The sequence below is a fragment of the Stegostoma tigrinum genome, chromosome 14 (assembly GCF_030684315.1).
Source record: "Stegostoma tigrinum isolate sSteTig4 chromosome 14, sSteTig4.hap1, whole genome shotgun sequence".
Classification (NCBI taxonomy): Eukaryota; Metazoa; Chordata; class Chondrichthyes; order Orectolobiformes; family Stegostomatidae; genus Stegostoma; species Stegostoma tigrinum.
This window is the reverse complement of record NC_081367.1, coordinates 43,009,646-43,037,441: the sequence shown is the minus strand read 5'-3', so window position 1 is coordinate 43,037,441 and position 27,796 is coordinate 43,009,646. Positions and strand designations below refer to the sequence as shown.

At 41.7% G+C, this 27,796-nt stretch overlaps 1 protein-coding gene across 2 annotated transcripts in view; it reads left to right on the top strand.

Annotated features, from left to right (window-relative positions):
• Positions 1–27,796, top strand: part of dis3l2 (DIS3 like 3'-5' exoribonuclease 2) — a 296,352-nt gene that overhangs the window by 128,780 nt on the left and 139,776 nt on the right. For both annotated transcript variants that reach the window (XM_059651106.1, XM_059651107.1), the window contains 3 exons: positions 5,848–5,927; positions 18,187–18,299; positions 25,510–25,617. In XM_059651106.1, the coding sequence (XP_059507089.1) occupies positions 5,848–5,927; positions 18,187–18,299; positions 25,510–25,617 (301 nt within the window). The remainder of the gene's footprint in view (positions 1–5,847; positions 5,928–18,186; positions 18,300–25,509; positions 25,618–27,796) is intronic.

Sequence of the window (27,796 nt, the reverse complement as noted above, 5' to 3'; positions counted from 1 at the left end):
TCAGAAGGAGCTGTGTTATTTTAAAAATTAAATGAGACAATTAAGAATGAAGTTTTGAGACACTGTGTTCCAGAAGACTGTATGTAAGAGCTACACATTTAAGCAAAATTAAAAGGATAATAAAATTAGTATGAAGATTAGCTAATTTGCTTTTTTATCATGCTTCCTGTGTCGAGGGCTTACTTGTCCTTCTTCAGGCACATCTCACCCATGGCTGTTGACATCTTCTGCAAATGGCAATGTTACTTACCAATTGCCTTGTTCTCTGTAATGACCAGTCACATGCCGAAACAAATTTGCATTTATTCAGTACCATTCAAGACCTCATAGTATTCCAAAGCAATTTACAGATTATAAAATTAATTAATCAGTCCATTTCTTCTGATTAATTAATTTTATAATCTGTAAATTACTTGAAGAGTAAATTGCTTGAAGAATAAATTTTGGCATAGATACCAGGAGAACACATCTAATTCTTTTTAAATAATGCTGCACAATTAACTAAAAAACAAAACCAAAAGGACTGTGGATACTGTAAATCGGGAATAAAAAGAAAGTTGCTGGAAAAGCTCAGCAGGTCTGGCAGCATCTGTGGAGGAGAAAACAGAGTTAACGTTTCAGGTCCGGTGACCCTTCCCCAGAACTCAGAAATTACACAATTCCACACAATTAATTATCTGGAAGAGCAGATGCTTTATTGTCATGTCTCATTCAGAAGGCACCATCTCAACAGTACAGAGTTCTCACAATATTGCATTAAAATGCCAACATAGATCATGTGTTTTGAAGCTTCTGGAGTTGAGCTTGACCTCATGACATCCTGGCCAAGAGACAATAGTGCTTCCATTAAGCTGAGGCTGAGATTTTCTACTGTCATCATGGTAGCAGATTCTAACTCCTGAATTAACATATCAAAGAATGATTCATCGAAGGTGGAAATAGGGAAATGGTTTGTCAGTGTTAATGATTAAAAACTAACAGCATTAGAATTTCACAATGCCCTAGGGTTGTATTAAAGCAGAATCCACATGGACAGAATGAAGGAATATACACAAAAATGTCATTGCTAGCTTCTGATACATAGTTAAACAGTGTTACTGAGGTTATAGATTTAAGTTTGCGTACAGTTTGAGAATTCACAATAGGATGATACTATTATGTGATTTTGAAATAGATAAATAAAGGTAAACGTGGAAAGTCCTTTTTAGAATGCATCCCATATTGCTTTCTGAATTGCTGAGTTTCTAATCTAATGAAGAAGAGTTCTCAGTTTAATTCTGAGAAATGAATTGTGGAACATTGCTGATGTGACAGCAGAAGAACAGTAAGAAAGAAGTCATTGCAAAATAACTGTTCTATATACGAGTAAAGGAAAAGGAATAGAACATAGAACATAGAACAGTACAGCACAGAACAGGCCCTTCAGCCCACAATGTTGTGCCGACCATTGATCCTCATGTATGCACCCTCAAATTTCTGTGACCATATGCATGTCCAGCAGTCTCTTAAATGACCCCAATGACCTTGCTTCCACAACTGCTGCTGGCAACGCATTCCATGCTCTCACAACTCTCTGCGTAAAGAACCTGCCTCTGACATCCCCTCTATACTTTCCACCAACCAGCTTAAAACTATGACCCCTCGTGCTAGCCATTTCTGCCCTGGGAAATAGTCTCTGGCTATCAACTCTATCCATGCCTCTCATTATCTTGTATACCTCAATTAGGTCACCTCTCCTCCTCCTTTTCTCCAATGAAAAGAGACCGAGCTCAGTCAACCTCTCTTCATAAGATAAGCCCTCCAGTCCAGGCAGCATCCTGGTAAACCTCCTCTGAACCCTCTCCAAAGCATCCACATCTTTCCTATAATAGGGCGCCCAGAACTGGACGCAGTATTCCAAGTGCGGTCTAACCAAAGTTTTATAGAGCTGCAACAAGATCTCACGACTCTTAAACTCAATCCCCCTGTTAATGAATAGTTGTGGGTAAGACCACTAGACCAACAAAGTGGAAAGTGTAGTTACTAGACCTCAATTAATAAAGCAAACAAGTTGTAAGCAGGTTCATTGATAAACGGTGGAAACTCTCATAATATGTAATGCAATATTAAGTATATTTCTGAGATAAATAGGTGTAGGAAATCATTATAGAGATTAATAAATCAAATGAAATGTTAATACATACGATAAGATTATCATTTTCAATAAAATAGATAATCATAAGGAGTATAGAAAATGTTTGTTGAAAGAGTATTATGGAGCTAGATATCATGATTAGGTTTAGTACAGTTGATAATGACAAATATTAGTAAAACAAGTAGTAGGGATATTAAAAAGTAAATGTTTAGAGAGGGTCAGCTCAAATCAGTGATGAATAAAGGGGAATTTCAATTCTGTAGGCAGAAAGTATAGAAAATTGCATTTATATAGTGTCTTTAAAAACTATGCAAGATGCTTCATCAGAGGGTAATCAGACAAAAATTCAAAGGACAATGAAGGAGACATTAGTGCTGGTAATCAAAAGGTTGCTCAAAGGGATTTTAAGCAGCCTGTTGCATTTGGCATAGAGATAACAAGGTGTAGAACTGAATTAACACAGCAGGCCAAGCAGCATCATAAGACTGTAAGACACAGGAGTGGAAGTAAGGCTATTCGGCCCATCAAGTCCACTCCTCCATTTAAATCATGGCTGTAGGGCATTTCACCTCCACTTCCCTGCGCTCTCCCTGTAGCCCTTGATTCCTTCTGAGATGAAGAATTTGTCGATCTCTGCCTTGAAGGCATCCAACGTCCCGGCCTCCACTGCACTCCATGGCAATGAATTCCATAAGCTCACCACTCTCTAGCTGAAGAAATGTCGTCTCATTTCAGTTTTAAATTTACCCCCTCTAATTTTAAGGCTGTGCCCATGGGTCCTAGTCTCCCCACCTAACAGAAACAACTTCCTAGCGTCCACCCCTTCTAAGCCATACTTTACCTTGTAAGTTTCGATTAGATCTCTCCTCAACCTTCTAAACTCTAATGAGTACAATCCCAGGATCCTAAGCCATTCATCATACGTTAAACCTATCATTCCTGAAGAAGGGCCTAGGCCCGAAACGTCAGCTCTCCTGCTCCTATGATGCTGCTTGGCCTGCTGTGTTCTTCTAGCTCTACACCTGGTTATCTCAGATTCTCCAGCATCTGTTTTTCCTACTATCCCTGTTGCATTAGGCATTTAGCCTGGGGAGGGGATTCCAGGGACTGGGGTGGATGAAAGTCTTGAGTGCCAATTTTAGGGGAGATATTTAATTTTTTGCATTAATATTTACGAAGGATAGCGAAAGTGAGGATACAGGTGTTTTCAGTGGAAGGTGAGGAGTATTTGATGGCACCAACCATAATAAAAGAATAGGTTGTGAAATGGAGGAACTTAGTCCGTGAATCACTTGCTTCTGATTGTTGCATTTTGGCTGTTAAAAACTGTGATGGAAGAGAACAGATCCTGTAGCTTTTTTATTTCCACTCTACCTTCAAAATTCACTGGTCTGAGATAATGGGAACTGCAGATGCTGGAGATTCCAAGATAATAAAATGTGAGGCTGGATGAACACATCAGGCCAAGCAGCATCTCAGGAGCACAAAAGCTGACGTTTCGGGCCTAGACCCTTCATCAGAGAGGGGGATGGGGGGAGGGAACTGGAATAAATAGGGAGAGAGGGGGAGGCGGACCGAAGATGGAGAGTAAAGAAGATGGGTGGAGAGGGTGTAGGTGGGGAGGTAGGGAGGGGATAGGTCAGTCCAGGGAAGACGGACAGGTCAAGGAGGTGGGATGAGGTTAGTAGGTAGCTGGGGGTGCGGCTTGGGGTGGGAGGAAGGGATGGGTGAGAGGAAGAACCGGTTAGGGAGGCAGAGACAGGTTGGACTGGTTTTGGGATGCAGTGGGTGGGGGGGAAGAGCTGGGCTGGTTGTGTGGTGCAGTGGGGGGAGGGGATGAACTGGGCTGGTTTAGGGATGCAGTGGGGGAAGGGGAGATTTTGAAACTGGTGAAGTCCACATTGATACCATATGGCTGCAGGGTTCCCAGGCGGAATATGAGTTGCTGTTCCTGCAACCTTCGGGTGGCATCATTGTGGCAGTGCAGGAGGCCCATGATGGACATGTCATCAAGAGAATGGGAGGGGGAGTGGAAATGGTTTGCGACTGGGAGGTGCAGTTGTTTGTTGCGAACTGAGCGGAGGTGTTCTGCAAAGCGGTCCCCAAGCCTCCGCTTGGTTTCCCCAATGTAGAGAAAGCCGCACCGGGTACAGTGGATGCAGTATACCACATTGGCAGATGTGCAGGTGAACCTCTGCTTAATGTGGAATGTCATCTTGGGGCCTGGGATGGGGGTGAGGGAGGAGGTGTGGGGACAAGTGTAGCATTTCCTGCGGTTGCAGGGGAAGGTGCCGGGTGTGGTGGGGTTGGAGGGCAGTGTGGAGCGAACAAGGGAGTCACGGAGAGAGTGGTCTCTCCGGAAAGCAGACAGGGGTGGGGATGGAAAAATGTCTTGGGTGGTGGGGTCGGATTGTAAATGGCGGAAGTGTCGGAGGATAATGCGTTGTATCCGGAGGTTGGTAGGGTGGTGTGTGAGAACGAGGGGGATCCTCTTGGGGCGGTTGTGGCGGGGGCGGGGTGTGAGGGATGTGTCGCGGGAAATGCGGGAGACGCGGTCAAGGGCGTTCTCAATCACCGTGGGGGGAAAGTTGCGGTCCTTAAAGAACTTGGACATCTGGGATGTGCGGGAGTGGAATGAAATTCACTGGTCTGGTCGGGATGGGCACCTCTCTGCAGAAGCAAAGCAGGAAAGCTTTGCTGAACCAGTATAAAACTTTGGTTCAGTCATAGCTAGAGGATTTAATCCATTTCTGGTCCCCACTCAATAGGAAAGATCCTTGAAAGCATGCAAAGAAGACTTACCAGAATGGTTCCAGAATTGAGGAATTTCAGCTGCAAAGATAAGTTGAAGAAAATGTAGTTATTTGCCTTGGAGAAAAGGAGATTGAGGGAAATTTGATATGGATGTATGAGATTGTGCAATTTTAGATAAAGTTTACAAAGAAAAGTTATTGCCTCTATCTGATGACACAAAAACTCAGACACTGATTAAAGAATTCAGGTAAGTGATGCAGGTGAAGATGTGGGGAAGAACTTTTTTTTTAAAAAACCAAAAAATATCTCTTAATGAAATCTGCTTAATATAATTTTAAAGGATGAATCATTATCGTTGACTGCCTTTACTGCTGACTGTCCAAGAGGCTAAAATTTAACTAGCAAATCCTCCATTTATCAAGATTAAATATTAAATATGAAAAATGTCAGCATGGCGCAAAATAATATTCAGAAGAATACTGTATCATCTTGAGTGAAGTACGAAGTAATTATCTTTGTGGAGTTATCTTTTCCATTTACTTGCCTAATTAATCCAGCTAAAATCGATCTAATTTTCAACCCTCCCACCCCAATGTAGAAGATTCCCATTTATATTTTATCTAACAATCCAAAACTCCAGTATTGCAGGTATCAAGGAGCAATAAATGAAATATATCCTTGGAAGTGTTTACGTTCTAACAAGGAACATTGCTTGTGCTTTGAAGGGTTGTATCCTTTGTGGTCATAGCAAGGTTCCTACCAGAAATTTCCATTGAAACTCAAGAAACATTGTGATTGACAAAACAAAGTTTCCACGTCAATATTTTTGAAGAATATACAGACTATGCTTTCTTGCACATCTAACAGTTTCCAGTATTGTTTTCTAGAAACTTTGTTTATTTTTGATTAGTTATGAGAGGTTACAAGATGAAATAAATTTACCGTTTATTTTTCAATAGGAAAGAGTGCATATTCACAATTGATCCGGCCACTGCTAGAGATTTGGATGATGCGCTGTCTTGTCGCAAACTTCAAGATGGTATGTTTTTGTAACACGTTTTTCTTTTGAAATTCATGACTGAAAATTTAGTGTTTCTTTTGACAATATTTGAAAAGAAATATTTTTTAAAAATTAAGAATGGTCAAACTACATGACTTCTAAATCGTATTTCTTTTACCATGACTGAGAAAGCAATGTGGCTTTGATTTTATAGTCAAGAGTGAAGTGATAGTACGCACCACTAAATTTGAAGAAAACTGTGCTCAGTGATCTAACAATTTCTGTGGGATGGTTTGCCCCTTTCGTGACAGCAGTTTAAATCTGTTGCCAGAGTAAGGGTATGGATTGGCATGCAGCACCCAGTGATTTCAATAAACAGCTAATCACACCAAAATATCCATGCACAGCAAACCAGGATGTTAAAATCATTTAATTCTTTACTGTTAATGTTGAATTTTAGGTAGTAAATTAAGTCGTTACGATTGAATTCTAAGAGAAGCTGAAGTAAACCAACCTTTTCAAAATATTTTGAAATAAATATATAAATATATATACTTTTTTTTATTCATTATGGAGAAACGTACCATTCCAGAATTATAAAATTACTTGATTACTTCCGGAGAGATTCAGGAACCGGCATTGATAGCAATTTCTGAAGCTCTACATTATCTTGCATGTGTGTGAACTCCGGCAGTTGCTGTCAGTTTCAGTGTAGTAATGAGGGTGAATACTGATGGTTTTGTCCACATTGCTTTCTAAAGTCTAGACTTACAGTCTGCAGGTGAAAAAAATGCCAAACGTGCCTTTAATTCTGACAGAAATAAAAGTACTATTTCTCTGTCATCTCCAGAATATTCTATTTTATAAGTAATTGTGTAGTGTGTATATAATGATTTTGAACATGAATGAATATTTTTAATACCCGTTACAAGTACGGAAGACTATTCATACTGTTGCATAAACTCCTTTCATCTTTTAAAAAAGTATTTGTTGGCTTGAAAAAGTCCTCATTGGAAGATTCTTAAATTGCCAACAAGGTAAGAGGGATACAGTGCAACTGCTGTTACTCTGAAACAAAAACACACAGTGCAAGAAGCACACAGCATGCTAGACAACATCTGTAAAATGACCAGACTAGGTTATGACTATTTGGGTGTGTACCTATTAAAGGCATCATAGCTGACCTTTTCATGACTGCACTATGTATTTCCTGGCTGGGATATTATAAATTAATATAGCTCAGTGATTTATGACTAATACAGACATGGGGAGAAAAGTATATTTTGGGGGAGAAAATTTTCATTTCCATGGCATGAGGCTGAGTGGTGCTCCTGCTGAAATTGTGAAGCAATGCAACAATTAAGCTCATTCACTTTCTGTGACATTGCCAACAATGAGTCAGAGGATAGAGTCTGTCATTAATGTGTAGCTGATTTCCCTGTGGAGTTACTGACGTTATTGTCTTTTGCACTGTAACCTATTTAGAGTATCATGGTGATAGTCATTTACAATTCTCTAACCTATGACGTATATATCTCATAATCATGAATTCATTACTAAATACTAACATTAAATGAAAGAAAGTAATTTGGTTAAAGTAAGAAATGAGAATTCAAGATTATTTATTTACTCTGAGTTTTAAATAAAATTCTTTAATGTATAATCATTTTTGAAAAATAAATTATTCAAATGCAATAAAGTTATCTAAATGACGAGTAATCTGATAAAATAGAGGAACATTAAAATGACCACCTTATAAATAACTTGGATGTCAACAGAACTTCATTTGAGTTGAACTTTATATAATTATATATATATTTATGTAAGTTGATATTTTAAAATGAATTACATCATATAAGAAAGTTATGAGGGGGTAAATTGATTAAAAGCAGCAAAAAGTAGTATCAACCAAAACAAAAATAAATTGGAAAATCTAAATGAGTTCAAAGGAACAGCACATAAAAGTTTTGGGTTTCTGTCTGCAGAAGATGCTTTGGGCAGGCTGGGTGTGGAGAAGGATATTTGCCCCTCTTCTGCTTATTTCCACGAAACTGCTAGCCACTGACCTTCTCTTCCTGGCTTATATGTTTGGTATATTGCAAACAGTTGTCTTAGGTACACTCAAATATTTGTATCATTCAAAACATCATTGTTACATCTCTCTTCAAGACAGAACCCTTTGTCCTTGCCAACTATCATACCATCACCAACTTAACTTTCCAGTCCACAAGCTGCTGCAAGAAGCCATCTTGCAGAGGTCCCACATATTCCTCATCTTGAGATCCGCTGCAACCTGGCTATCCTCGTCTGTCAGAGATAATGGGAACTGCAGATGCTCGAGAATCCAAGATAATAAAATGTGAGGCTGGATGAACACAGCAGGCCAAGCAGCATCTCAGGAGCACAAAAGCTGACGTTTCGGGTCTAGACCCTTCATCAGAGAGGGGGATGGGGTGAGGGAACTGGAAGAAATAGGGAGAGAGGGGGAGGCGGACCGAAGATGGAGAGAAAAGAAGATAGGTGGAGAGAGTATAGGTGGGGAGGTAGGGAGGGGATAGGTCAGTCCAGGGAAGACAGACAGGTCAAGGAGGTGGGATGAGGTTAGTAGGTAGGAGATGGGGGTGTGGCTTGGGGTGGGAGGAAGGGATGGGTGAGAGGAAGAACAGGTTAGGGAGGCAGAGACAGGTTGGACTGGTTTGGGGATGCAGTGGGTGGAGGGGAAGAGCTGGGCTGGTTGTGTGGTGCAGTGGGGGGAGGCGACGAACTGGGCTGGTTTAGGAATGCGGTGGGGGAAGGGGAGATTTTGAAGCTGGTGAAGTCCACATTGATACCATTAGGCTGCAGGGTTCCCAAGCGGAATATGAGTTGCTGTTCCTGCAACCTTCGGGTGGCATCATTGTGGCACTGCAGGAGACCCATGATGGACATGTCATCTAAAGAATGGGAGGGGGAGTGGAAATGGTTTGCGACTGGGAGGTGCAGTTGTTTGTTGCGAACCGAGCAGAGGTGTTCCGCAAAGCGGTCCCCAAGCCTCCACTTGGTTTCCCCAATGTAGAGGAAGCCACACCGGGTACAGTGGATGCAGTATACCACATTGGCAGATGTGCAGGTGAACCACTGCTTAATGTGGAAAGTCATCTTGGGGCCTGGGATAGGGGTGAGGGAGGAGGTGAGGGGGCAACTGTAGCATTTCCTGCGGTTGCAGGGGAAGGTGCTGGGTGTGGTGGGGTTGGAGGGCAGTGTGGAGCGAACAAGGGAGTCACGGAGAGAGTGGTCTCTCCGGAAAGCAGACAGGGGTGGGGATGGAAAAATGTCTTGGGTGGTGGGGTCGGATTGTAGATGGCGGAAGTGTCAGAGGATGATGCGTTGTATCCGGAGGTTGGTGGTGTGGTGTGTGAGAACGAGGGGGATCCTCTGGGGGTGGTTGTGGTGGGGGCGGGGTGTGAGGGATGTGTTGCGGGAAATGCGGGAGACGCGGTCAAGGGCGTTCCCGATCACTGTGGGGGGAAAGTTGCGGACCTTGAAGAACTTGGACATCTGGGATGTGCGGGAGTGGAATGTCTTATCGTGGGAGCAGATGCGGCGGAGGCGGAGGAATTGGGAAATGGGGATGGAATTTTTGCAGGAGGGTGGGTGAGAGGAGGTGTATTCTAGGTAGCTGTGGGAGTCGGTGGGCTTGAAATGGACATCAGTTACAAGCTGGTTGCCTGAGATGGAGACTGAGAGATCCAGGAAGGTGAGGTATGTGCTGGAGATGGCCCAGGTGAACTGAAGGTTGGGGTGGAAGGTGTTGGTGAAGTGGATGAACTGTTCGAGCTCCTCTGGGGAGCAAGAGGCGGCGCCGATACAGTCATCAATGTAACGGAGGAAGAGGTGGGGTTTGGGGTCCGTGTAGGTACGGAAGAGGGACTGTTCCATGTAACCTACAAAGAGGCAGGCATAGCTGGGGCCCATGCGGGTGCCCACGGCCACCCCCTTAGTCTGTAGGAAGTGGGAGGAGTCGAAAGAGAAGTTGTTGAGGGTGAGGACGAGTTCGGCTAGGCGGATGAGGGTGTCGGTGGAGGGGGACTGTTCGGGCCTGCGGGACTGGAAGTAGCGGAGGGCCTTGAGGCCATCTGCATGCGGAATGCAGGTGTATAGGGACTGGACGTCCATGGTCTGTCTGCAGTTTGAAGTCCCTGAGGACTATTGTAATAGTGCCTTCCATACATGCCTTTTCTATTTCCTGAATACTGCTAGGCCGTCTATACATCACTCCCATAAGTGTCTTTTCTCCTTTGCAGTTACTCGTCTGTACCCACACAGATTCTAAGCATCTATTTCTGATTCACTTTTTGCTATCAATTTAATTTCATTTCTTACTAATAAGGTAATACCACTTCTTCTTCCTATCTACATGTCCTTTCAATAGGATGCACTATTTCCTCCCTGGCTTCCTTTAACAACGAAGGGTACAATTCATCTGGCCCTGGTGACTAATCCATATTTAAGACGATTGGTCCTTCCATTTACTATTATAATAATAACTATATTTATATAATTATAGTTAACTGTTATTACTCTTTTGTCACTGTACTCAGAAATTTTCCTACATATTTGCTCCTTTAACCCTTTCCCACTATTCAGATATTTGCAATAAACACCTAATAATTTGGCTATCTGTGTTTTTGTCATGAGTTCAACACATGTTGCTTCATTTGATTTTTCATTTTGGAATATCAAAGCTCTTTACAGCTTTTTAATTCTTTTTAACTCTTTAATTGTTTGGCCAATAAAGCTGTGCCTTACCTTTTTATCATCATCTCTTTCTTACCTGAAAACTCATTGATAAAGAGCTGACATGCTTGACTCTCTTCAGGCCACATTTCCATTAATGGTAACAAGCTTCCAACTGTCTACCTGCATTTAGCATCTGGTTTGTACAGGTACCACCTTTCCCAGAACCAGTCCCAATACCCCAGAAGTCTGATGCCCACTCTTCTACACCAGTTTTCATTTGTTCGGTTCACCTACTCTGTGCTCACGAGCACATGGGATTCTTAACTAACTCTCTGAAGTCTGCTTTCTGAACATTGCCTACACTCGTCCCTGTTATTTATACCAACATGGACCACAACCTCTGGCTGATCACCCTCTGTCAGAGGAATGTCTGTAGTCCCTCCATTGAATCCTTTAACATGGCATGAGGGAGGCAACTACCGTCCTGGACTCACATCAATGGCTGCAGAAATGCCTCTCTGATCTCCTGGTTGTGACATCCCATATTCCTATTGCTGTTTCATTCTTCTTCTCTTCCCCACCACCCTCAATTCAGTTGAGCCATCCATTGTGCCACTAAATTAGCTCTGCGTGCACTCTCCTAAGGAACATGTGCCCTTACTCATTTCCAAAATGGACTACACATTGGCAAACAAGATAGATTCAGGGAACTCCTGCTAAAGCTGCCTGGTTTTTGTAGACTGCCTGGCAGTGACCAATTCCTCCTCTGTCAGTATGCTTCAAAGTTGTGGTGTGACCACCTCCCTAGACATGCTGTCCATATAATCCTCTGTTTTGTGGGTACACAACAGTGACTCAACGTCTAAACCCGGAGTTTAAACTTGTTAAACCTATGATACTTCCTGAAGATGTATTCTTCTGGAATACATGATGCACCCGTGACTTCACACATCCCACAGGATTCACAATCCATTAGCCTGAACTAACGTGCAATCTTGTAACTTCAGAATATAGTTGAAGAAGCCAAGGACCAAGGCCCTTGATAGATTACAATCCTCAAGTGCTTATGAAATACATGAGCTGATAAGATTTGATATGTCCAAGCTTTCATAAGTTTTTACAGATGGCTTGAGTGATGAGTAAATCTGAAGAGTTAGTATTATGCTTGTGGATTGGACAAAAGGATATACCATACTGAAATCTCAAAACATATGAAATAATGAAGGGACTTACATGTTGGTAGCTGTATTATTAAAGAGCATCCAATAGATGTACAAATGATTTTTTTACAAAAGCAAATTTGCGGTAAAAGCTCAACGGGTCTGTCAGCATCAGTGAAGAAAAGAAAGAGTTGATGTTTTGGGTCTGGTGACCTTCCCTCAGAACTGAAGTTCTAAGTAAGGGTCTCTGGACCCAAAACGTTAACTCTGTTTCTTCCTGCATGCCCTGCTGAGCTTTTACAGAAACTTTGTTTTTATTCCTGATTTATGGCATCTGCAGTCCTTTCATTTGTCATAAATGATATATGCCTGCATAAATACAGATTTCTGGTGGTGTGTGATTGTGCTTTAGAAAGAAATCATGGAGACAGTAACAGAAGTTCTGGCTGAAAGTATTTTTTTAATAAGCAAATTGTGTCCTATGACGGGGATTATTTGGCAGGTTGACTAGAACATTGTATTTTGTAGTAGTATTGGTGGTTGAGACCATTATGATGACATTTTTCAAAAAAGTTTGCTGTTGCAGTGACAAAAGTAATTTCAGCTCAAGCCTCCACACTTAATGTTTGTTCATTGACAATGTATTGCGCAATGAAATGAATGGTGTACCTTTGTTGAATTAAAATGAACACCTATTGTTCTGCATTTTTAGATTGAATGAACAGTTTCAGATTGTGTATTTAGCGTCATCAACAGCTTTATCAACAGATTCTGGACAAACAGGATGCAGCTGGACAGCATTTCTGTAAAACAAGAATAGATTTAATTGAAATTGACAATGTCAGTTGCTGGGAGGACCAAGAGTTCGAATATTGCTATTAGGATGTGAGAGGTGATGGAATTAGAGAAGCTTTTTTTTTAAAATTCAAGGGGTATGGGCATTGCTAGCTGGCCAGCACGTATTGTCGTCCCTAGTTGCTCTTGAGAAAGTGGTAGTGCCCTGCTTTCTTGAACTGCTGCAGGTGATGTGCTGTAGGTAGACCCACAATGCCATTAGGATTTTAACCCAGTGTCAGTGAAGAAACGACGATATATTTCCAAGTCAGGATGGTGAAGGGCTTGGAAGGAAAGTTGCAGATGGTCGTGTTCCCATGTATCAGCTGCCCTTGTCCTTCTAGATGGAAGTTGTCATGAGTTTGGAAGGTGCTTTCTGAAAAAGGAATTGGCAGATTTCTGTGTGTTGTTGAGAGAGTAGGTACTGCTACTGAGAGTCGACATTTGTGATCTGCTGCCAAGGGCTGTCGTGGATAGTATCAAGCTTCTTGAGTGTTGTTGGAGCTGCATTCATCCAGGCAAGAGGAGTCAGGAGTTGAGTTACTTGCTGCAATATTGCAGCTATTGTATTTAGATGGTGAGTCAAGTTGAATTTCTGGCCCCCGGTATGTTGATAGTGGTGAATTCAGTGATGATAACAGCATTGAATGTCAAGGGTGATAGTTAGATGATGTGTTATTGGAGATAGTTATTGCCTGTCATTTGTGCCATAGCAATGTTACTTGCCCTGTTTCAGCCCAAACTTCGATGGTGTCCAGGTTTTGTTACATTTGGACGTGGGCTGTATCTGTTATTGGAAATGGTCATTTGCCTGGCATTTGTGCAGTAGGAATGTTACTTGCCATGTTTCAGCCCAAATCTGGAGATGGTCCAAGTTTATTACATTTGGACGTGGACTGTATCTGAAGAGTCACGAATGGTCCAATCATCAGGGAACATCCCCACTTTTGACTTAATGATGGAGGGATGATGAAGCAGCTCAAGATGATTGGACCTAGGAAACTATTCTAAGTGATTTCTGCAGAGATGTATGGCAACTAACATGACTAACCTCCAACAACCACAACCATTTCCTTATCTATTTGGTATGATTCCAACCATCAGAAAGTTTTCCTCGTGGTTCCTATTGATTTCAGATTTGCTCGTGCCTCTTGATGGCACACTCAGTCAAAGCAACCTTGATGTCCAGATTTGTCACTCTCACCTCACTTCTCATCACCTCACCTCACCTCAGGAATACAGCTCTTTTGTCCACATTTGAACCAAGGCTATATTGAAGTCAGGAGCTGAATGGCCCTGAATACTCCAAACTGTGCATCACAGAGCAGGTTATTTCTGAGCAGGTGGTGCTTGCTAATAGTGTTAGTGACATTACCCATCAGTATTTTGGTGATCAAGAGTCGACTGGTGGGACAATAATTGGTTGTGTTGGATTTGTCCTGCTTTTTGTGTATGGTACATGCATGGCAATTTTCCACACTGTTATGTAGATACCAGTGGTGTAGCTGTAATGCTTGGCTAAGTGTGTGGCACGTTCTGGAGCAAAAGTCTTCAGACTCTTGCCGGAATGCTGTGAAGCCTATGGCCTTTGCAGTATCCAGTGTCTCCAACCATTTCTTGATATCTTGTTAAAGCCTGGCTTTAGTGTGAATAAGTTTATGTGCACCACTAATGTGTTTATCTTGGATTGATTTGCACCGAGATAAATGATGGGACCTGCAGGTTTGTTAGAGATTTCTGGAATTGTTATTTTTACATTTAAAGGGAACACCTATAGCTTGGAGAGAGTTTTAATTTTGTTTTACTTTGTGTTTTAGAACAGGCTTGTGAAGTCCTTGGGTGAGGGTAGCTGTGTAGACTTGCAGTCCAGAGAAAGGAATGATATAACAAATTGGGTTACCCCAGAGTGAAACATCAGTGTCAATCCCAGACCAGAAGTGTTGGGATAAAACTCGAAGAGTTTACTTAATGCTGAGTACATTTAAATTCTCGTGTATAGTAACTCCAGATAAATTCTATGTACATTTTCAGTCTGTAAGTTGAAGTTACATGTGACTAAATTTACCGGTATGTTCGATACGGGGATTCTGATGGGAGTATTTTATGAGTAGTGTTTTTGGGTGCTGTACTAGGGGTGTGTGTTTCAGGGCAGTATACAAAAACTGTCCTTTTTATCAATTTAAAAATGAATCTTTTCTGGTTATTGGATTCTCCTTTTAATGTGTATAAAATCCTTGAATTTGTATTATAAGTAGATGATTTGATTTATTTTATTTTAACTTCATTCCTTCTGCTAATAAATTTCAGTTCTGTTGTTAAACCAAAATCTGCAGCATTGCACACTATTTTAGTGAGATACCATTTTGTTAAAACAAGTTTTGGACTTACTAAGATAACAAAGTGTGGGGCTGGATGAACACAGCAGGCCAAGCAGCATCTTAGGAGCACAAAAGCTGACGTTTCGGGCCTAGACCCTTCATCAGAAAAGGGGGATGGGGAGAGGATTCTGAAGTAAATGGGGAGAGAGGGGGAGGCGGACTGAAGATGGATGGTGGAGAGGAGAGTATGGGTGGGGCGGTATGGAGAGAATAGGTCAGCCCAGGGAGGATGGACAGGTCAAGGGGGCGGGATGAGGTTAGTAGGTAGGAAATGGAAGTATACCTTGAGGTGGGAGGAGGGGATAGGTGAGAGGAAGGACCGGTTAGGGAGGCAGGGACGAGCTGGGCTGGCTTTGGGATGCAGTGGGGGCAGGAGAGATTTTGAAGCTGGTGAAATCCACATTGATACCATTAGGCTACAGGGTTCCCAAGCGGAATATGAGTTGCTGTTCCTGCAACCTACGGGTGGCATCATTATGGCACTGCAGGAGGCCCAGGATGGACATGTCATCTAAAGAATGGGAGGGGGAGTGGAAATGGTTTGCAACTGGGAGGTGCAGTTGTTTATTGCAAACCAAGTGTAAGTGTTCTGCAAAGTGGTCCCCAAGCCTCTGCTTGGTTTCCCCAATGTAGAGGAAGCCACACCAGGTACAATGGATGCAGTATACCACATTGGCAGATGTGCAGGTGAACACCTCCTTGATGTGGAAAGTCATCTTGGGGCTTGGGATGGGGGTGAGGGAGGAGGTGTGGGGGCAAGTGGAGCACTTCCTGCGGTTGCAGGGGAAAGTGCCGGGTGTGGTGGGGTTGGAGGGGAGTGTTGAGCAGACAAGGGAGTCGCGGAGAGAGTGGTCTCTCCGGAAAGCAGACAAGGGTGCGATTGGAAAAATATCTTTAGTGGTGGGTTCGGATTGTGGATGGCGGAAGTGTCGGAGGATGATGCGTGTATCCGGAGGTTGGTGGGGTGGTATGTGAGGACTAGGGGGATTCTCTTTGGGCGGTTATTGCGGGGGCAGGGTGTGAGGGGTGTGTTTCGGGAAGTGTTTCGGGAAATGCAGGAGACATGGTCGAGGGCGTGCTCGACCACTGCGGCGGGGATGTTGTGGTCCTTGAAGAATGAGGACATCTGGGATGTGCGGAAGTGGAATGCCTCATCGTGGGAGCAGATGCGGCGGAGGCAAATGAATTGGGAATAGGGGATGGAATTTTTGCTGGAAGGTGGGTGGGAAGAGGTGTATTCCAGGTAACTGTGGGAGTCGGTGGGCTTGAAATGGACGTCAGTTTGTAGGTGGTTGCCTGAGATGGAGACAGAAAGGTCCAGGAAGGTGAGGGATGTGTTGGAGATGGTCCTGGTGAACTTGAGGTTGGGATGGAAGGTGTTGGTGAAGTGGATGAACTGTTCGAGCTCCTCTTGGGAGCATGAGACGGTACCGATACAGTCATCAATGTAACGGTGGAAGAGGTGGGGTTTAGGGCCAGCATAGATGCAAAAGAGGGACAGTTCCACATAACCTGCAAAGAGGCAGGCATAGCTTGGGCCCATGCGGGTACCCATGGCCACCCCCTTTGTTTGTAGGAAGTGGGAGGAATCAAAAGAGAAGTTGTTGAGGGTGAGGACGAATTCGACTAGGTGGATGAGAGTGTCGGTGGAGGGGGCTGGTTGGGTCTGCGGGACAGGAAGAAGTGGAGGGTCTGTAGGCCATCTGCATGGGGAATGCAGGTGAAGAGGGACTGGATGTCCATGGTGAAAATGAGGTGTTGGGAGCCGGGGAATTGGAAGTTCTGGAGGAGGTGGAGGGCATGGGTAGTGTCACAGCTGTAGGTAGGGAGTTCCTGGACCAAGGGGGAGAAAATGGAGTCGAGATAGGTGGAGATGAGTTTGGTGGGGCAGGAGTAGGCGGAGACAATAGGTCAACCAGGGCAGGCGGGTTTGTAGATTTTGGGAAGGAGATAGAAATGGGCAGTGCGGGGTTGGGGAACAATGAGGTTGGAGGCTGTGGGTGGGAGGTCACCTGAGGTGATGAGGTCATGGATGGTTTGGGAGATGATGGTTTGGTGCTTGGGGGTGGTAGGAGGAGGTGTCGGAAAGTTTGCATCTGGCCTCAGCAATGTGAAGGTCAGTGAGCCATACTACAACTGTGCCTCCCTTGTCTGTGGGTTTGATTGTGAGGGTGGGATTGGAGCGGAGGGCTGCCCGTAACTATGCACCTGAGTTTAAAACAAGCCAAATTTAAGTCTGGGATCTGACCTATCTGTAAAAACATCATCTGGGATCACAACAAGGGTATCATCAACCAGGAATAGTATGAAATCCACAATGTAATTGAAAGTAGAGACCTTGTTCACACAGTTTACCTAAAGGGCTGTTCTGCCGTGTAACAATTGTCTATTTCTGTTTACAGATGATTGGGTGTACTGAAGCTCTGTTTCTCTTCTCATCTGATTGCTCCTCCTTTCTTTAAAACTGTCATCTTTGAGAAACCTTTTAAACATTCCTAATGTCTATCTCGTTTGGTTCAGTGTTAGTTGTTTGTTGATGTTCTTAGCCATTCCACTCCTCTCTTAGCCTGTAGGCTGAGGCTGATCAGACTGGTTCCCACATTTGTGCCTGTTTGAATCTGAAGTAAAGTTCTAACGTTGTATTATCTCCATTTACCAAAGCCACCTTCTTCCAACTCCACAGTGTGTTACATCTTTGATTGAAGCACTTAAGCGTGTCTTTGTTACATTTTGTTATATCATGAGGAGACAGTAGTGTTGTGGTAACATTACTGGACTAGAAATCCAGGGAGCCAGCCTCATGTTCTGGGGATGTGGGTTTGAATCCCACCATGGCTGATTGTGAACAGAGATAATGGGAACTGCAGATGCTGGAGAATCCAAGATAAAAAACTGTGAAGCTGGATGAATACAGCAGGCCAAGCAGCATCTTAGGAGCACAAAAGCTTTTCTGATGAAGGGTCTAGGCACTAAACGTCAGCTTTTGTGCTCCTAAGATGCTGCTTGGCCTGCTGTGTTCATCCAGCTCCACACTTTGTTATCTATGGCTGATTGTGAAGTTTGAATTCAATAAAATCTGAAAGTTAAAATCAGTCTAATGGCGATTATGTAACTTTTGTCAGTTGTCACAAAAACACATCTGGTTCAGCCATCCTATGTATATAGAATGTATATTTATTGATGATATTTATAATAATTTATTTAAAGGTAACTTTGAAGTTGGAGTGCATATTGCAGATGTGAGTTACTTTGTTCACGAAGGGACTGCTCTTGATACGATGGCCAGTAAGAGGGCAACCAGCGTCTACTTGGTTCAGAAGGTGAGGAATGTGAAATCAAACCAGTGATGATCGGTTTAGAGAAATAGTTAATAGTTGTCTAAAACCAGTTTAATAAATAGGAGTGCTTTGTAACAAAAGTACAAATAGGTTAATCTCTTAAACATACCCTACGAATGAGTTTATCAGAGCTGACGGATAAATTCGGTCACTGAATATTTAAGTGTGCACTCTTTTACTCTGAATGACACAGGTCAGTAAGTGGAACTTAAAAACATATAGCTTACACAGCCTGGATAAAAATAAGTTAAAATTTTGAATTATTAACTATTTCCAGTATACATGCGCATGAGAGGAGTGCAGTGTTAAGGGTTTTCTGCTAAAAATTGTTGAGAATACCATGGGCTAAGTTGTACTCAGAAATGATTGAAACTAAGTTTTCTTCTACTCCACAAAGTATTTACAGCCTATCAGATCTACATAAGCCACCTCCCACACCACCTCTTCTAATGGTTTTAACTCATTCTTCTATTCTTCTCTCTTTCATACTCTTAAGTAGTTAATGCTCATGTGCATCCATTATGTTTACCTCAGCTATTCCTGTGATAGTGAGTTATGCATTCTACTTGTTCTCTGGGCAAAGAAGTTTTTCCTGATGTGGATTTATAAGTGACTATCTTGTATTATAATTACAGAAAGGGACAAACTATAGAGTGGGATTAAGGAAGGACTTTGATTATTCTGATATAAATTTATATACTAATTGTATAAAGGGCAGAGAGATGGAAGACTTTTTGAGGTGTTCAGGAGAACTTTGTCAGTATGTTTTAAACCCGATGCGAAAGGATGCATTGCTAGATCTAGTTCCGAGTAATTAAGATGGGTCAAATGGATCAAGTGTTATGGGGTAATATTTAAAGACTGGTGATCATTTAGCTCAGAGTTTAGATTAGGTGTGGGAAAGAACAAGGAGCTCGTAGAGTAAAATATTTAAGGGCCCGTTTCCATTGGGTATAAAAACATTTGGCCGAGGTATATTGGAATCAAAAAGTTAAAGGTGGCAGAACAAGTTGAGAAAGGCATGTTCCCAAGGATGAAGGCTTTCAATCATTAGATAGATTGGCAAAGCTAAGGTTGTTCTAACTAAATAAAGAAAAACTGTTCTCTTTGGCGGGGTCCAGAACTAGAGGTGCTGATATATTGCTCAATAGGAAAACAACTGATGAGAACATGAGGCCACACCTTTTTCTGCAGAATGTGGTTAGGATTTGCCTGAGAATGGTTGTGGATTAAATCTTGGGTTTCAACAGGGATTTGGTAGGGAGCTGAGGAGAAAAAAAAATTGCAGGATTCTGAAGAAAAGGCGAGTGAAAATAGCCAGGCTGCTGTTAGGAGGAGCCGGTGTGGGTGCAATGGCTTCCATCTTTTTTGAAACTATTTGATGATGAATGGCCAAGAAATCTGGTTTTCTCCCTTGCAATGTTTCTTTACCATTTTTACCATATGAAGACCAGAACTGTTCACTGTAACCTGGTAGTCGAGCCAAAGTCCTTTTCATCTTCAATATATTTCTCCTCCAAAAGTGAACCCCACTGCTTTATATTCTTTATTTAGGGATTCATCATCCTACATCACTACTTTCAGTGGTCTCTTAATTTGTCATATTCTATTCCTATACCCCATTTTAGTTTCCACGAAATATGTGGCCTCTTATTCTCACAAAGTGTACTATCTCCTGTTAAGCTATTAACTTGACATTTGCACACTATTCTGCAGATTTATTGATGCCTTCCAGTATTTTGTTACAATCCTTTGCTATAATCCTTTACATCTACAAACTTTGAAATCATACTTTGATTGACATATCAAAATTGTTTATTGAAGTAGTGAACAGTAGTAGATCCAACATCATCAGTCTTCACCATTTCTCACCCTTGCCAGTCTGAGTAACTACCTTTCATCAAAATGGTATTTCAAATAATTCAATGAAGGTGGTTAACTATGACTTTCACTTGCGTATCTGACAACTGACTACTCTCGATTACCTTTTCAATCTCCAGATAGTTTTGTTATATCTGTGAATAATTGATGAAGGATTTTTTCATTTTTATCACTGATGTTAAGCCAATGAGTCCAACACTCCCTTTGTTGTAGGCATGTTTATATTACAAATACTGTGTTTTGTATAGCTAATTTATACTTGCTTTTCAATTGGATATATTTACCCTGGACTCTGTTCACCATTTTAACTATCCCCCACTGTTTATTTACTTCTCGGTCAACAAATGTCTTCAGCTTATTTTTCTATGTCTATTTGTGTCTCCTTTAAATAATTTTTCCTCAATTTATTACTGTAATTTTTGACTCACTTGTGCTCTTGTCAATATTTATCTTACTATGCTGTGATTGCTATTGCCCAGATATTCCCCTATGTTCACTCCTCAGTTGTCTTAACTGTTTTGATACAATTCCCAGTATAAACCAGATTTGTGTGTTGAATTCATGTCTTAATGAGAACCACTCCTAAGTAGAAAAAATTGTATTTTAAATCAATATTAATATAATTACTGAAAAAGACAGACTTTTTGATCAGTGGAACATCTGATTATGTTTTCAATAGCTAACCGATCATCAAAATGACCTTTTCCAGTTAACAGTTCAGTTAACCAGAAAGTGATTGCAACATAGAATTAAATTTTTGGTTATAACAGAAATGCACTTTCGGACTCATTATAAAAATGAAAAATCTTAACATTTATAAAGAAAAATATAAAACATGAATCATTTAGATTCAAATGACTTATTTTGTATAATTTACATTCTCTGAGAAATTTAGAGTTTGGTGCCTCTAGAAGTGAAACTATTTGCCAAAGTGGTGAAATTTGCCTACCAATGCTCTTGAACAATTTCTGTTTGAAAAATCACCAAATGATATTCTCATCTTCAGGCCACTTGATCAACAGCTTGATGTTTTTAAAACATTGTATCCTTGGTGGTACTGAAGAATATTGGAAATAGGAGCAGGGCTAGGACATCTGGCTCCTGTGCCTGCTCTGACATTCAAGTAAATTTTGGCTGAATTTCTACATTAGTGTCATTCTCCCCCCCATATTGTCATGTCCCTTCATTTCTTTTCAATATCTAGAAACCTAATAATTTCTCTCTGAATATACTCAATAATGAAGTCTGTATAACTGTCTGGGAAAGGGAATTCCAAAGATTCAGCAGTCTCTGGGTGAAGAAATTCCTTGTCTTTTCAGTCCTAATTGGCCTACTCATTGTCTAAGACTCTGTCCCCTGATTCTAGACACCCCAGTCAGGGTAAACACCCTGGCTGCATCAGGCCTGTTGAGACCTGTGAGAATTTTGTATGTTTCAATGAAATCATATCAGATCTCTGGAGGATATAGGCCCCCATCTCCTCAGTCTCATCTCACAGGATGTTCTAAGTGCTGTTTCCAAAAATTAGTCCGTTGAATCTTTACTCTACTCCCTCAATAACAAGTAAATTATTTCTTAATTAAATAGTAGCAAAACTGCACACAGTACTCCAGATGCAATCTCACCAAGGTTTTATTCAGTTCCTCCTGTATTCAAATTCTCTTTTCCTAAGAGCCAACATATCATGTTCCCAATAATTATTCATGGAATGTGGGTATTGCTGGCAAAGACAGATTTGTAGCCCTTTTGGAATTACCCGTGAACTGAGTGGCTTGTCTATTATCCCTGAAAGCAATTAAGAGTCTGAAAAGGCATGCAGACCAGACCAGACAGACCAGGTAGAGATGGTAGATTTCCTTCCCTAATGGACATTAATGAACCACGTCAGTTTTTATGATAGCTGATGGTAGTTTCATGATCACTATTACTGAGTCTATCTTTTAATTCTAGATTATGTCTAGATATACTAGTGGCAGGATTTGGAATAATCTCCCTAAAAGGATTAATATGGGATTCTGGACATTATAACTATGCTAATTGTTTGCTGTGTCTGCATGTTCGCTTTCGATCACTTCTGAACAAGGATTCCCAGGTGCCTTTGGCCATCAACACTGTAATCTCTATTTAGGAAATACTTTTGTTTCTGTTTTTTTACTGCTGAAGTTGACAATTTCATATTTTTCCACAACATATTTCACCTACCATGTTCTTACCCACTTACTCAGCTTGTCTAAATCTCTGGAAAGACTCTTTGCAGCTTCCTCACAACTCACATTCCCACCTAACTTTGTGTCATCAGCAAGCTTGGAAAGATTACATTTGGCCGCCACATCCAAATCATTGATATACAATGTGAATAGCGGGTGGGCAAGTACGCATCCTTGCAGTACCACAGTAGTTACAGCTTGCTAACCTGAGAATGAGCCATTTACTCTGTTTTTTTGTCTGTTAACGAATTCTGAATCCATGAAAATACTCCCAATTCCTTGCACGCATAATTTTGCTTACTAACCACCTGTACAGAACCTTACCAAAAGCTTGCTAAAAACTCAAATACATTGTACCCACTGATTCTGTCTCATATATTCTGCTAGTCACATCCTTAAAAAAAAACTCTGAACAAGTTTGACAAAGATAGCTTTCCTTTCTTAAACCCAAGTTATCTGTGCCCAATACTATCATTTTTCCTAACTGTCTAATTATCACATGCTTTATTATAGGATCCATTTGTAGGCTGGAATCTACTAATGTATGCCACCCTTGCTGTTTCTTAGCTCCATCAAATTGATTCTGTATTTTCTTGGATTCTAATTTGTTTAGCTTGTAGACCAGTGGTTTACACCATAAATCATAGTCAGTTTCACTAATTTTGCCTTTGGAGGCTTACAACTGATGAAATTCCACTGATATATAAAATGTAACTGAACGACCCAAACACAATATTTCCGTAAAGAAACATCCATTTTTTGAGATTCCATCTAAATGTAAGAAAATTCCACTTTATTGCTCTTAATGGGAAGTAACATCACTGGCAAGGCCATCCCTAATTAACCTTGAACTGAGTAGCTTGCTGGCTATTACAGAACACAGTTAAAAATCAACCATGTTGCTGTGAGTTTGGAGTAACATGTAGATCATACTAGGATAAGGATGGTGAGTTCACTTCCTCAAACCAGGTAGTTTTATAAATAATCAATGAGAGCAAGCAGTAAATGCCAGTTTAATTAACTGAACTTGTTTGCCACAAAATGGGATTTGAGCATCTGTCCCCAAACCATTAGTTTGGGCCTCTGGACTAACAGCCCAATATTATTACTACACTACCACTGTCTCCAACTATGTAGTTTGGCAGAAGTTAGCCCATTTGTTATCCACTTTTTTTCTCTTGTTCTCCCCAACCCAGCTACCTCTATCTCTAGACCTTGCTGACCCTGCTACCTCCAGCCTTGCTGACTGCTGCCATTCACCATCTTGCTTATTTTCCAGTTGCAGATTGTTTCTCTCTCAAGTTCCCTGCTGATCAGTTCTCTATGAGCCTGAAAGCAGAACCTGCTACAGACAACCAGTCTGCCTTTGCAGGAGCAGGTTCCCACTGACCATGACAGTTCTACTTACGAGGGCAGCTTTCCTCTGACTGGTTGGGTAAATTTCGGGGATGAATTCCCCCACTGTACCCATATGTTTTGATCAATTTTGCTCTGCCCAAAGTGTGCTCCTTGATAGATTCTGAATCCTGAGCTGATGCTTGACAGTTTCTTTTTGTAGTAGGCAGGTACTAAGTCCAGGAATTGAACCTGTGTTGTTGGCATCATTTCTGTGCCAAAGGCTAGCCATCTAGTTAACTGAATTAACCAGCCCACTTTACTCCCGTAGAAAGACTAAAAATAAACGAGCTTCTCTACTATAGCAAACCCTGTAACCGGGAGGAAAATATCTAGGAATGATGAATGCAAGAGAGACGGTTAGAATTCTTACAGTATGGAAGCAGGCCCTTTGGCCCAACCAGTCCACACCGAACCTCAGAGCATCCCCCCAGACCCACCCCCCTGTAACCCACCCAAATTACACAACCCCAAATGCTCTAGATAATTTTAGCATGGCCAATTCACCTAATCAGCACATCTTTGGACTGTGGGAGGTAACCTGAGCACCTGGAGAAAACCCACGCAGACACGGAGAGAATGTGCAAACTCCACACAGTCGCCCGAGGATGGAATCAAACCCAGGTCCCTGGTGCTGTGAGACATTAGTGCTAACTATTGAGCCACCATGCCACCCCAAACAGCATTTGTGATCAGTATGCATATTTGTCAGAAAACCTTTGCATTAATGTTCAAAAGCTTGTTATCAGTGGAACTGTGATTCATCACTACAAAATAGTATAAATTTAAATAGATGCAATGTTTTCCAGAAATTATGGAGAAAGGATGATCTAGGGTCAAGAAATAGATGGATTTAGAGTCAGCAATGAGAGAAACATAATATCCCAACAGCAAGAAAGCCAAATAGGCAATGCAAATTAGGATTTCAGCAATTGGTATACAATTTCTTTTACCGTTTCAGTGAGTAGTGGCAAGAGAGATCAGCTGTTACTCGTAAATAAATCTATGCTATGACGTGTAGTAAGATCAACTTTTTATGGTCAGATCTATGAATACAATGCAGGACAAGCTAACCTTTTCTGTTGTTTGGAAGTTGACACCTCAAGGAAAGGTACAGGTTTTGTTCTTTTTTTGAAAGTCAACCTAGAGTGACTGAGTCTGACAGACTTTGCATGGTACCGTGGGCCTGATAGTAATTTGAGTGAGCACTCCGGCTGATTATAAGATCCCCATTGAAACTCATAGCTTTTTAAAATGTTTTTAAATGTTATGAAATGTTTTTAATATCGCTGAGGTCTGGATAAGTAGGTAGGGAGAAACTGTTCGCCTGCAGAAGGGTTTGGAACAAGAGGGCACAAGTTTAGAATGATATGCAAATGTGAGAAAAAAGTATTTTTACACAAATGGTTCAGTAAGTCTGGAATGCACTATCTGGAAGTGTAGTGGACGCAGAGCCCATTAATGCAGTTCACAGGACATTAGATAATAATCTAAATAGAAACAAAGTGCATAAGTTAAAGAAAAAGGCAGGAGAGTAGCACCGTCATGTTTGTTGGACAGCTGATGCAGACACAACGGGCTGAATCACCACCTATGCTCTAACAATTCTGTTTGTTAGACATGAACATTGATAGCAAAGTTAAATCTTTTGTAGGATGCTTAATTATTTAAACTTGCCTTTACTTTCTCTTGGTTATGTTCTATTTCAGGTTATCCCAATGCTTCCTAGGCTTCTCTGTGAAGAGCTCTGCAGCTTGAATCCAATGCAAGACAAGCTAGCCTTTTCTGTCATTTGGAAGTTGACACCTCAAGGAAAGGTACAGGTTTTGTTCTTTTTTTGAAAGTCAGCCTAGAGTGACTGAGTCTGACAGACTTTGCATGGTACTGTGGGCCTGATAGTAATTTGAGTGAGCACTCCAGCTGATTATAAGATTGTGTTGTTACAATCCCCACTGAAACTCGTATCCTTTTAAAATGTTTTTAAATCTCCAGTGACTGATGGAAAGGATTGGATGGGTAGATTTCAAGCTTTTAAGTTGTTCACTCTAATAAAGATGCAGAATGTACTCTGGATGTGGGACCTCAGTGTCAGTCACTGTGTGTGGCTCAGTAGAATGACAGCTGACTGAACTTGCTGAATCCAAAGGATCATAGCTCCTACATTGGGCTTGTGCCAGTGGTGAGAAAACCAACATAAAGGGAAAACATACTTGACCTTTTCCTGAAAAACCTAGCTGATGCCAATGCATCTGTTTTGACAGCATTGGTAGGAGTGGTCACCTCTCAGTTCTCGTGGAGAAAAGGTCCTGTCTTCACATTGAAGATCTCCCCATTGTTTTGGTATACTTCCACCATGCTAAACATTTTAGATTTCAAACAGAAACAGAAGTTGCTGGAGAAACTCAGCTGGTCTGACAGCATTTGTGGAGAGAACGCTGAGTCAACATTTCAGATTTAGTAATCTTTTGAAATGTCACTGGACCCTGCAGTGATTTGGTAACAAGTTCAGTCAGGTGGACTTCATAGAATATGAGATCTCTTGGTGAGGCCATTTGAGTTCCCCAGTCAGAAACCCTTGGCTGAACAGATAAAAGCAGGAGTGTCAGGGGTTCTGCTCACTCTGGGAGAGCTGGATCAGTATTAGGGACTCTCCATGTGTAAATAAAGAGTGACTTGGTGACCAGATACCAGCAACTGTGAAGTTACGTCAGTGGTGAGGAGAGAAAAGCACGGTCCTGAAGAAATTTGCTCACAAAAAATACGCACCCTGACAGGTCCACCCATATCTGGTTTAGAACAGATAAACTACTTAGCAACATCCAAATCTGAACTAATCAAAATAAGCTTCGTTTAAATGGTCACCCTGCTCTAATGGAGGTTGGCCGTTTCAGTGATCGCAGAATTAGTCTTTAACAAAATTCGTGGTGGACTCCAACTCTTTGTGCAAGATCTTGACTACACTGAGAACCTATACTGGGGAACCTTTGTAGATTAAGGGTACAACTTTAGCTCCAGCCTCTTATGAGAATTAGCTGGCTCAGTTATGACAGATTGTAGTCAAAGACTTGGGTTCAAGCTTGATGGGCGAAATTGATTGAGAAAGATTCATCTAGATTGCCTCAACATTTCACAGTTAGAAAATGAATGCCAGAATGAGGTCCTAATTAAATACCTGGAAGTTTTACAGGAAGGTTTAGGGACAATCAACGGAGCGAAGGCCCCCTTGCTTTTTGAACAGGAAACAATTCCACAATTCTACAAGGCCTGCCCAGTGCTATTTGCCTTACAAACAAATGTAGGGGCAAAAATCAGAAGGAAGGAGAGTGAAGGAATTGTCAAAAGAGTCCAGTTTGCAGAATGGGCAGCACCGGTCACTCTGATTATGAAGCCCACTGGGTTGGTTTGTCTATGTGGGAATTTTAAAAAGTAAACTGCTTTTTGCAGCTAGAAAGATACCCAATCCGTTGCATAGAGGATTCAAATGCAAAGCTGGCAGGGGGGCCTGTCCTTCGTGAAGCTAGTCATGAGACATGCCTACTTGCAATTATAGTTAGATGAGGATTCCCAGATATGCTACACTTAATACCTACAAGGATTTGTACCAATATATGAGACTACCATCTGGGATATTGCAGCCTGTGCAATTTTTCAGCAGAACATATTACTTGGTCTACCCCAGGTCACCATTTATCTTGATGATGTGCTAATAACAGAAGACCAAGGAAGAACATTTTGAGAACTTGGACATTGCCCTTAGACATTTCTCCCAGGTGGGCGAAACCTAATTGGGCTACAGAGTCAACAAGACTGGGTTACGCCCATTGGAAGATAAAGTGAGGGCGTTTGAAGGTGCCCTGGCTCCCATGTCTGTAACAGAGCTTGGTCTTTTCATGGGCTTTTGAATTATCATGGAAAATACATGCATAACCTGGCCTCCATCCTAGCACCTTTTTCATTAAGTCTAACTCTTAAGAAAAGCCTCAGCCTTGGAAATGG